This window comes from Astatotilapia calliptera, chromosome 3, assembly GCF_964374335.1.
Source record: "Astatotilapia calliptera chromosome 3, fAstCal68.1, whole genome shotgun sequence".
Classification (NCBI taxonomy): domain Eukaryota; kingdom Metazoa; phylum Chordata; class Actinopteri; order Cichliformes; family Cichlidae; genus Astatotilapia; species Astatotilapia calliptera.
Genome location: NC_137424.1, coordinates 10,819,567 through 10,831,748, shown reverse-complemented (window position 1 = coordinate 10,831,748; position 12,182 = coordinate 10,819,567). Strand labels below are relative to the sequence as shown.

At 45.3% G+C, this 12,182-nt stretch overlaps 1 protein-coding gene across 7 annotated transcripts in view; it reads left to right on the top strand.

The window, feature by feature from the left end:
- Window positions 1-12,182, top strand: part of LOC113018066 (NACHT, LRR and PYD domains-containing protein 12-like) — a 267,984-nt gene that overhangs the window by 43,848 nt on the left and 211,954 nt on the right. For 5 of the 7 annotated variants that reach the window (XM_080298051.1, XM_080298049.1, XM_080298052.1 and 2 more), the window contains one exon: window positions 8,172-8,348. The exons of the other annotated variants lie outside the window; for them this stretch is intronic. In XM_080298051.1, the coding sequence (XP_080154177.1) occupies window positions 8,172-8,348 (177 nt within the window). The remainder of the gene's footprint in view (window positions 1-8,171; window positions 8,349-12,182) is intronic. 7 annotated transcript variants of the gene reach the window in all.

Sequence of the window (12,182 nt, the reverse complement as noted above, 5' to 3'; positions counted from 1 at the left end):
AGGTGTTGTGTATTTTGGAATATGCGAACATATGTGACTGTGTTGGTTTCCCTTGCCCTCTTTAGTTCTGTATGTAAAATAAGATGAAAATCAATAAAGAGAAAGTATTAAAAAAAAAAAGGACCTATACCAGAGGAGCTGCGAGGGTCTCCAGGCTGATCAGCGACGGCAGCTGCGAGAGATACTAGACTTGTTTGCCGACATCTTTGCAGCCAAGGATGAGGACTGCATGCAAACCAGCCTGGTACAACACGACATTGACACTGGGGATGCACGGCCCATCCGCCTCCACCCTCATCGCCTTCCCCTTGCCAAGCGTGCCGCAGCAGAGCAGAAGATCAGGGAAATGGCAGAGGCGGGCATCATCGAACCCTCAAACAGCCCCTGGGCAGCCCCGGCTGTACTGGTTCAGAAAAAGGATGGTACCTGGCGGTTTTGTGTCGACTATCGTCTACTCAACAGCATCACACGCAAGGACTCCTACCCATTGCCCCGGATCGACGATGCCCTCGACGACATTGCTGGGTCCTGCTGGTTCAGTTCCCTCGATTTGCGCAGTGGCTACTGGCAGGTGGAGCTGACGCCAGAGGCCCGCCCAAAGACTGCTTTCTCCATTGGCCAGGGACTGTGGCAGTTTAAGGTGATGCCCTTCGGCCTCTGCAATGCCCCAGCCACATTCGAGCGCTTAATGGAGAGGGTTCTGGCTGACATCACCCGCGACCGCTGTGTGGTCTACCTGGATGACCTCCTCGTCCACGCGACAGACTTCGAGAAAGCCTTGGCTAACCTGACTGCTGTTTTCCACGCTATCCGCCAGGCTGGCCTTCGCCTCCACCCCAAAAGGTGCCATCTCTTCCGAAAGGAGACGACCTTCTTGGGTCACGTTGTGAGCGGAGCAGGGGTTTCCACTGACCCTGCGAAGGTGGCCGCTGTGAAAGACTGGCCCATTCCGGGCAACACTGCTGAGTTGCGGAGTTTCCTTGGCCTGGCATCATACTACCGGCGTTTCGTCAAGGACTTTGCTACCACTGCAAGCCCCCTGCACTGGTTCACACAGAAGGGCCGGGAGTTCCATTGGAGTGAGGACAGTGCCGTGGCATTTGATCGGCTCCGATCTGCACTGGTTGAGGCACCGGTGCTAGCCTACCCAGACCTGCAGCTCCCTTTTGTTGTGGACACCGATGCCAGCAACACAGGGGTGGGGGCTGTACTGTCGCAGGAAGGCCCTGAGGGGGAGCGGGTCATCTCCTACTACAGCCATTCCCTCAGCAGACCGGAGAGGAACTATTGTGTCACCCGTCGAGAGCTGCTGGCCATCATCCTGGGTCTCCGCCATTTCAGACCCTACCTCTACGGGAAGAAGTTCCTCCTGCGCACAGACCATGCGTCCCTCACTTGGCTGCTCAGCTTTAAAGAACCGGAGGGACAGCTAGCCCGGTGGTTGGAGACGTTGCAAGATTGCCACTTTGAGGTCCGTCACCGGGCAGGACGTCTCCACACCAATGCAGATGCCCTCTCCCGACGCCCTTGTGAGGAAAAACAGTGCAAGTACTGCCAACGCTTGGAGGACCGGGAGGGCATGACTTCAGTGATCGCGTCACCACAGGGCAGCCCTGAGAATGACTCTGTTCCAGGTGGGCATTGTAGCAGTCTTCAGGACCAGTCCGCCGCAGGGGATACTGAGGGTCTGGAAGCCATGGATCCCCAACAGCTGCAACATGACCAGAACCAGGACCCTGCCCTTTCCCAGGTTCAGTGTTGGATTGGAGCCGGTCAGAGACCATCATGGCCAGAGGTATCTGCACTGGACCTCGAGACCAAGGCTCTCTACTCCCAATGGGCCAACCTCACAAACCGAAACGGCCTCCTCTATCGCCGCTGGCATGCTCCTGGGGGTCACCGTGAGGTCTTCCAGCTTGTGGTACCTCAACAGTTGCGGTCCAGGGTGCTCCAGCTGGTTCATGGTGCAGCGGGGGCAGGACACTTTGGAGTTACCAAGACTCTGCGGCGACTCCGGTCTTGGTTCTACTGGCCCGGGTGTCGCCAGGACGTAGAGCTCTATGTCCATCGGTGTGATGCCTGCACGGCTCAGAAAGGGCCTTCCCAACGCTCTCATGCCCCCTTGCAGCAATATCAGGTGGGGGCTCCCATGGAGCGGGTTGGTGTGGACATCCTGGGACCCTTCCCCACCACTGACCAGGGGAACCGCTACGTCCTGGTTGCCATGGACTACTTCACTAAGTGGCCTGAGGCCTATGCAGTCCCTGACCAGAGTGCTGTTACCACTGCTGAGCGTCTGGTCAACGAGATGTTCTGCCGGTTCGGGGTACCAGAGGAACTGCACAGCGACCAGCGCCGGAATTTTGAGGCTGCAGTGTTCAAGGAGGTCTGTCAGCGGCTGGGTATCAGGAAGACCCGGACAACGCCACTGCACCCCCAAAGCGATGGGTTGGTGGAACGCTTCAACCGCACCCTGGCCACCCAGCTTGCTATCCTGACCTCCCACCAGCAGCGTGACTGGGATCAACACCTTCCCCTGGTCCTAATGGCCTACCATTCTGCAGTCAAGGAGTCTACTAAGTGCACTCCAGCGGCCTTGATGTTCGGTCATGAGCTTCGTACCCCAGTGGACTTGGTGTTTTGATCTCCCCCCGGGCAGGAAGTGTGCGGGGACCCCGGGTTGGACTACCTCCACAACCTCCTCGCCCGGCTCCGAGAGGTGCATCAGTTGACCAGGCAGGCTCTCCGAGATGCAGGCTCCCGGCAAAAGCGAGCTTATGATACCCGCTGCAAGGGGGAAGGACTTTCGCCCGGTCAGCATGTGTGGGTCTACAGCCCGGAGAGGAAGAAAGGGCTTTCTCCCAAACTGATGAGCCAGTGGGTTGGACCCTGCACTGTTCTTGAGAGGCTGTCTGACGTGGTCTACAGGGTGCGGCTGGTCAAACGGAACAGGGTGGTCGTACTCCATCGCGATCGCCTGGCACCCTATCAGCCCTTGAGTCCATCCAGGGAGACGTCAGGATCCCAGCTTCAACTGCAGGCCCCCAACCTGGCCTCGGAGGCAGATGGGGGACCCACGGAACGTCCTCAACGAAGCCGTCGCCTTCCCCAACACCTCAGAGACTTTGCTATGGACATGCCGGTTGCTGGGGACAGCTAACCACTTAGGTGGGGGCTGTGTGGCGTGTTGGGGGAGTGGCTAGTTCTCTCCCATCATGCCTTGGGACTGCTGTTTGGATGTTCTTGTTTTGTTGTTTATGGTTACACTACTTTTAACTGTTATCTTGAATGTTGTGTTTGTACTGCGGTTCAAAGGCACTTACAGTGTTGTTTTATAGAATGAATGCAACCATGGGTGAGTTCTGTTATGCTGTTGATGACCCTCAAAGCACAGTGTAGCATCAGTGTGTGTTGTAATAAAGAGCTCCCCCTACCAGCTTGGGGTTGAATAACAATCTCTCTCTGTGAGCTTCTTTGTAAAGATTCCTCTGCATGCCACAATATGTTAGTCTTTCCAGGCCTAGAGAGACTGCAATTTCCTTCTTCCAAAGTCCCATGGAGGGAGCATCCATACTCTTCCAACATAGCGCAATGGCTCTTCTGGCTTGAAGTAGTCCATAGTCCAGTAATTTAGTTTTTTTTCCCGATTGCTTAAATTCCCTTGGATATATTCCAAGTACACAGAGTTTTCCTTTTAAAGGGATTTTTTCCTTAAACACTTCGGACAGATATTTGATAACATCTTTCCAAAAGTCCTGGATTTTAGGACACTCCCATAGACAATGAAGAAGAGTTCCTTTTTCAACTAGACATTTAGTACAGATATCCGGAATATCATTGGACATATGATGAAGCTTGACAGGTGTTATATAGGTTCTCATGAGCCATTTATATTGCAGTAGTTTAAAGCGTGTGTTTATTGTTTGTTTTTGTGCTTTTAAGCAAGCCTGGTTCCAGTCATTTTCATCTATGTCCTCTTGGATCTCCCTTCTCCAAGCATCCAGTTTATCTGCTGCTGAGTCTTTGGAGGAAAGCATCAGTAAATTATAATATATAGAGAGAAAACCTTTCCCTTTTGTATTCTTAACACATACCTCCTCTATTTTTGTCAATGGTGGAAGTTCAGCAATCCTTTGCAGTTTCGATGACAAACAGTTTTTCAATTGTAAATATTTAAATAAGTGTTTTGGGGGTATTAAATATTTTTTACACAACTGATCAAATGTGAGCAGCATGCCATCTGCATATAGGTCTTTAATTTTTTGAATGCCTTTATTTTTCCATATTTTAAATTCTCCATCACTTTTACCAGGCGTGAACTTTTCATTTCCCCAAATAGGGGTAAATTGCAAAAGCGATGGAGGATCGCCCACATATTTATGAGCTGCATGCCAAATTATAATTGTATTTTTCAAGAAAGGGTTCCTTGTATTTTTTTTTAATGTCTTAGTGTCTGAAGAATATAGAAAAGTGTGTAAGGGAAGATCTGGAACAGATTTTTGCTCGATGTCAACCCAGGCTGGAGGTGTTGTTGGGCAGAAATAATGGGCGGCTGATGTTAGTTGGGCAGCCATATAATACCATCTGAGGTTGGGGACTTGGAGACCTCCTCTTTCATAGGGCAAGTAAAGTAGTTGTAAGCGGAGCCTTGCCTTCTTATTATTCCAAATAAATTGGTTAAATAGTTTAAACTGTCAAAAATGAAGTTGGTAGAGGCAACGGAAGTGTTTGGAAGTAATATAAAAATTTGGGTAAAATTGTCATTTTTAGGATATTTATCCGGCCTATCATAGATACAGGCAGGTTTGTCCAACGGTTTAGCATTTCCGTGACCTCTTCTACAAGGGGATCATAATTTATTGAGGTTATGTCCTTGAGGCTTGGGGCGATCCTAATGCCTAAATATTTAAAGCCTGTTGTAGTTGTTTTAAATGGGGTGGCCACCACAGGGCTTCTTCTTTCTTTTTCATTAAGAAACATTAATTCTGATTCAGAATTGTTAATTTTGTATCCTGAAAATTCTACAAATGTTTTTATTAATGTTACTAAATTAGGGATACTATCTTTCAGATTAGTCAAAAAAATATAATATCATCTGCAAATAAAGAAATTAGATGGTTTCTTCCTCCAATTCTTGTCCCTGATGTTCCTGCATTTGCTCTCACAGCTATGGCCAGAGGTTCTATTGCTAACACAAAGAGAATTGGTGACAGAGGGCAGCCCTGCCTGGTTGATCGCTGTAAATTAAATGGTTTTGATACGTTATTATTAGTTAAAACTTGTGCTGCTGGATGTGTATACAATAATCGGATCCATTTCAGGAATGTTTCACCTAGTCCATATCTAGGGAGCACTTGTAAGAGATAATTCCATTCTATTCTATCGAAGGCTTTGCACGCATCTAGTGATAGCAGTGCAGTGTCCTCCCTATTGTTTTTCTCATAAAGTACATTGAGGACACGTCTTATATTATGATAGCCTTGTCTCGTTTTAACAAAACCTTGTTGATCGTCTGTTATCAAATTAGGCACACATTTATCTAGTCTTCTAGAGAGTGCTTTACACAAAATCTTCGTATCACATCCCATAAGACTAATTCCCCTATAAGAGGAGCATTCAGTCGGAGGCTTATTTGGCTTCAATAAAAGGGTTATTGTAGCTAATCTCAGTGAGTCTTGGAGTATTCCGGACTTATATGACTCCTCATACATGTTAAGAAGTGGCAGTATTAATTTATTTTTAAATGTTTTATAGAATTCCATTGGAAGTCCATCAGGACCAGGCGTTTTACCGCTATTCAGGTCGTCTATGGCTTCTGACAGGTCTTTTATTGTTAAAGGACTATCAAGAGCTGTTTTATCCTCTTCTGAGAGGGTTTGAAATTTTAACTGATCAAGAAATGCATCTTGTGTTTCTCTGTTTCCCGTATATTCAGATTGGTATAAAGATTGATAAAATTTATTTTTAAAGGGTCTGTTGTTATAATACCCAATTTGGACTTTATGTGGGTGATGGCCTTTTCTGCTTGCATCTTTTTTTATCCTCCAGGCCAATAATTTTCCTGCCTTCTCTCCTTGGTCATAAAATAATTGTTTGGTCCACATTAAACTTTTTGCCACTTTCTCTGCTGTTAATTTATCATACCTGGCTCTTAGAATAGTCAGATTGTTTAGTTTAGTGGGATCATTGCTCTGGTAAAATTCTGTTTCATTAGATTAAATTTCCCTTTCTAATGATTTTAATTCTTGGTTATATTGCTTACTCTTGTTGCTACTGTAGCTTATAATTTCCCCTCTTATGTAAGCTTTAAATGCTTCCCACCTAATACTAGCTGTGGTTTCATCTTTATTTATTTGAAAATATTGATCAATGCAAGTTTCTATAAATTTGACAAATGATGGGTCCTTTAACAAAAATGTTTGCATCCTTCATCGCTTTACACCTTGATCAACTTCGCCCAATCTAACTGATAGACATACTGCTGCGTGATCACAAATCACAATACTGTTATACCAACAGTTCTCAACACAAGGTAGTAACTCTGTAGAGATAAGAAAGTAGTCTAGACTTTGATACGAACTAGAATAACATGAAAATTCCCTGTTATTTGGATTCCTTGTTCTCCAGACCTCATTTAATCTCAAATCTTTCATATAGTTAAAAAGTATTTTTCTAGTCTGGGTATGAGTAGTGTCAGTTTGAGACGACCTATCCAGGTTAGGGTCCAGGGCGCAATTGAAGTCCCCTCCTATGATATAAAGGCCCTCCAAGGTTGATATTGTGAGAAATAGATTTTCATAGAAGGATGGGTTATCCTCGTTGGGGCCATAGATATTTATCAGGTTTATTTCTAACATGGAGATACGGCCCTGCACAATTACATATCTCCCGTTTGGATCTGTAATCACCCTCGTAGTTTGAAATGGGATTGACTTATGTATAAGAGTAATGACTCCTCTGGCATGTCTAGTAAAAGAAGAGAAATATACCTGACCCTGCCATCTTTTGGTTAATAAATGTATCTCTGATGCAGTAAGATGAGATTCCTGTAGGAAAATAATTCTAGAGTTAAAATGTTTTAGTCGGTTTAATACTTGTTTCAGTTTAGCTAACTTCCGTATCCCCCTAACGTTCCAGGTCGTAATCTTAACGTTCAAAATGTTTGCTTTAGTTGTCCTCTCCATAAAATATTGTCAGACTGTTCACTTAAATAAACAAAGTAAAGGAAAAATTGAAGAAGCAGGTTTGCACATACATTCACACACTCACACATACCAGATAAAGAACTTGTAAACAATTTCTGATTGAACATTTGCATTTCCTTGTTGGAAATGTCTCCCCCCTCCCGTGAACAAATTATTTGGAGGGCGTTAATCCACATCACTGAGGAGTAACTAGTCGACGCGACCTCTCCAAAACCCCATAAATCAGACAGGCTCCAAATCATCTGTTTTGGCTTCAAGAAGTGCGATTCGTTTGAAAGCCGAGTTCAGTGACGTTTCTGTTTTCTCAAGTGTGCTTTCAACTTCGGCAATGCGGGCTTCGGCCTCTTCGATATGGGCCCCCTGGTTCAATATGTCTTGCTTTACCTCCGAGACTTTACCCTCCAGTGCAGTCACTGCGCTCGCCATCCCAGTCAGTCTTATATCGATGCTGTCCAACTTGGCTCCAAAATCCGACCGGAGTGATTTGAGTTCATCCAACTTCGGCTATGCTAGCCATGTTAGCATCTGTGTCGGACGTTGATGGTATAGCGCCTATCTTGTGTCTTCGGGTAAAGATGTCATACTGTTTCACAGATGAAGCTTTTGACATGTCAGTGCCGTATATTCCAGACCACACTAACAGCATATACAAGGGTTTTTTTTATAGAAAGTTTGTACACTGTCCTGAGAGCGAGCCCGCTAAGCTGCCATCTTAATGCTTGGCCACGTGACCCCCTTTGTCCTGTTTTTATGATAAATGTACGACTTTAATGTGAAACATTCAGAGTTTTTTCTCTTGTTGTGTTTGTTTGAAGCTGCTTCCTGTTGGCTTCAGCTGTTTGGAGTTTCCATTTTCTAAACTTCTACATTCTGAACCTTCTTCAGCTCTGAACAGATGATGAAACACTGAATGATTTCAAGCTCACACTTTGTCTAATAAACTTACATCTTTCATTCTTTATACAGATTGTGGGGCTGTGGTTTGTCAGAGATCAGCTGTGATTATCTGGCAGCAGCACTGAAGTCCAACCCCTCCCATCTGAGAGAGCTGGAGCTGAGCTCCAACAACAAGCTGCAGGATCCAGGAGTGAAGCATCTGTGTGGTTTCCTGGAGAGTCCAGGATGTGGACTTGAAACTCTGAGGTCAGTCAGCATGTTTTAGTTGTGCTGAGATGAATATGATGTGAAAGCTGTGCTGACACTAAACTGCAGACATCAGGCTGATATTATACTGATCCACACTGAGGATCTTCATGGTAAAGTCTGTTTTCTTCTTCTCTGGTTTAGTCCATTGACTGCAGCAGAACAATGTTCACATTTCAAACCTTCAAAGAAGAAGAAAAATCCTCCACTGGATAATTCACTGTGAAACTCTCAAACTCTTCATTCCACCTTAAAGTCTGTCTGACACTGAAATCCAAAGCAAAATGTGCGTTTGCTTTACAGACAGCAGTCCAACACAAACATACACACATCATCCAAAACACAGTCCAACATCCAAATCTCCTCCACTGCCAGCATGAATGATGGGAAAGAGAAGGAGGAACACTCTGACATTCAGGGTTAGAATGAGTTTCATGAAGCAGACTGTGAAGATCAAAGCTGCATTAGAAAGCTTACATGAATGAATGAGTGGACAGAAGTGGACAGAGATCATCTGAAGCACTTCAAAGGCTTTAAATCAGCACATTTCTCTTTATTCTTTATCAACTCTGTTAGTTTCTCTCAGTTTTCTGTGGAATGAAGCTAACAGCAGGCTAATAAGATGCTGACCAATAGGTTTCTATTAAAGGTTGTAATTTGTATATGAAAAAGTTCATTGGACTGTGGGAGAACATCCAACCTCCACAGAAAGGCCAACAAGCTTCAACCTACAACCTTCTTGCTTTAAGGCGCTAGTGCGAACCACTTTTCCCCATTTCAGCCCAAATCCTGCATCTTCCTGTTTCTGACTCCAGGCCAGCTCCACTAACACTTTCTCATCAGACACTGCCACCTAGTGGAGGAAGTCTTAGTTCCATTTGAAGCTTCAGATTACAGTTAGTTCCTTTACAAAGAGGTGGAGGTGGTGGGGCCACAGCACCATCATCACTGAGTGCCATAGGACACTTAACCTTTGTTTCCATATGCTGGGAACTTCCTGTTGTTCCAAGGAGGACTGGAAAATGTGTGAAAACCTCCCAGTCAGTTCCTCACAGCACATTTCAATCATTTCCCTCCCACAGCATCAGGACCAGGGCTTTTTCTCTCTTTGGTCCCACTAAGAGATTTCCACACAAACACCTCATCAGTGGGACTCTCAGAGCTACCAGCCCTTTGCTACAATCACAAAGCTCTTCATTGAAATCAATGATATCAAAGCTGGAATCCAATGAGTCCAAGTCTTCTGCTGATTCAGCATCACATTCATCTTTGCTCCTTGTCCTGCATCCCCACCATGGACTTCATTCCTTTCCAAGCCAGCCTTGAGTGTCCTTTATTCAGCTCATCCTCTGCTTTACTCTTACACCTGATTTTAGCTGCTTTATCTCTCTTTCAACAAGTTTCTGTGCCTCAATCTTTTTCTTCTCTCCCTCATAACAAGACAGCTTCTTCTGCCTGAAAACATGTTGGAGTGATTTACTAATCCAGGGCTGCTTATTGGGGAAAATACTTCCTGTTTTCAAAGTAATCCCCATTTTTCCCAGAAAGAAATGTAAGTAGAAATCGATGATCTAAGTGAGAACATGAGCCTTTAAAAAGTCCCAGTGGGTGCAGTCAAAGCAGTCCCTCAGTCCCAGTATAGAGTCTTTGGTCCAGACTGGAACAACTGTGTGCCCGGTTTGAGCTCTCTTCAGTCCTGTGACCTGACAGACCCAGAGGGGCCATCACATCACATTTAGAAGCTCCCCTAATGGAGCCACAACACATGTCCAACACTTAGTCAGTCTTGTTGGACCAACTGGAAGAAATGATTCAAGGACTTAGTCACAGAACAGAGATTCAAATCTCCAAAATCCAACTGGCTGCATCAGGACATATAGTCTGAAACTCTGCACAGTTTCCTGTTTGAAGCTGCTTCCTGTTGGCTTCAGCTGTTTGGAGTTTCCATTTTCTACATTCTGAACCTTCTTCAGCTCTGAACAGATGATGAAACACTGAATGATTTCAAGCTCACTCTTTGTCTAATAAACTTACATCTTTCATTCTTTATACAGATTGATCGACTGTGGTTTGTCAGAGATCAGCTGTGATTATCTGGCAGCAGCACTGAAGTCCAACCCCTCCCATCTGAGACAGCTGGACCTGAGAGGAAACTACCTAAAGGATCCAGATGTGAAGCAGCTGTCTGATCTTCAGCAGAGTCCAGACTACAGACTGGAGACTCTGAGGTCAGTAGAGTGATGGAGTGAGTGGGTGGTGCTGTCAGCAGTATTGTACTAAACACAGTCAGTATGAAACAAAGATCCAGTGTTTCCTGTAAAGCTGCAGCTTCTCAGTGAAGCTGTGAGAGGAGAATGGTGACAGGCTTCAGGATTGGACACAAACACTTCCTGTTTCTGACCTTTATGGTCACCATAGTAACGGCTGACACGCTCTGATCAAACACTGTCAACAGCCAATCAGCTCTCTGAACAAAGCAGCACGCAGACCAATGACTGCATTCATTTCCAAGTTTAAAGCAGTGAAGAACACAGTCTGTAGGTGAGGAAGAATTTAGTGAGAGCAGATGTTTGGATGGAATTCCTCCAGTTAACAGCTGGAACCGTCCATCTGGATTGTTGGGCTTGTTGTTGGGGTTCCTACAGAGCTCAGAGTGGACACACCAAGGTTCTTCTAATGAATGAAAGTCCAAACTCAAACTAGGAGGGAAAAACATTTTCATCAACTTCAATAAAAATCCAAAGATTAGAAAAAGTGAAGCAACAATGAGTCCTAGTACAGTCCCAGCACTGAAGTCCCTGCTGCTCTTTATACTGGATGTGCTGCATCACTGACTGACAGCTGATGAAGTGTCTCTGGAAACACTCGTTTATCTCCTCTGCTCTTCCTTCTTCTCTCTGCAGGTGGAGGCGATGATGGTAAACAGGACGGTGTGTGTGCTGAGAGAGGAGGAGCTGTGTCCTGATGATCCAGAGAGGTTGAAGCAGCAGCAGCTTGTGTGTAGAGACGCTCTGACTGGGCCATGTTACTGGGAGGTGGAGAGGAGAGCTTCATCCAGCAGTGACTGACAGAGGAATGAGAAGAAGTGCAGATGACTGTCAGTGCTGCAGAGTGAACTGCTCTGAGAACAGCTCCACTGTCAGACACAATGTAGAGTCCAGCATCATCCCTGTGTGTCCCTCTGGATCTGACAGAGGATCATCAGTGTATCTGGACTGCTCTGCTGCTGCTCTGTCCTTCTACAGTCTCTGCACAGTCTCTGTCTGACTCTGGCTTCAGACCCTCCTGGATCAAACTCACCTGGAAAGACTTTCAAACATCACTCAATACATTTGAATACAGAATATATTTGATATATACTGTAGATGTACTGTAGAGTTGCAGTTTGTCACTTGTAAATACAGTCTGTGAGCAGCTGTGAGCTGAAAGATCTTTCTAGAAACACGAAATGTTTTCACTCTTCTGTTGCTTTTTCATATATTTCCACAACATTAATGTTGATCCCACCTGTCTCACCTGTTTCATGCTTTTATACATAATAACAGGACACGTGTGATCTGAGCGCTGCTATGGTTGCTGTGCTGCACGTCTTCATTTAGATAACAGAGACATCTAGTGGTTCAGAGGGAGAACTGCAGGAGGTGGAGCTGTGTTTTAGCATGGAAAACTTTTTATCTTTTAGGCGCAGATACAAATATGACAAGTATCAGTGTGAGATACAAAAGGTCACATCAGTCAGCAGAGGGAACAGTGATCACACAGCAATGTAAGAATAGAAACATAACAGTGAATCTGGACATGTATACAGATGGAAGCAAACAAACAGGATGTAAC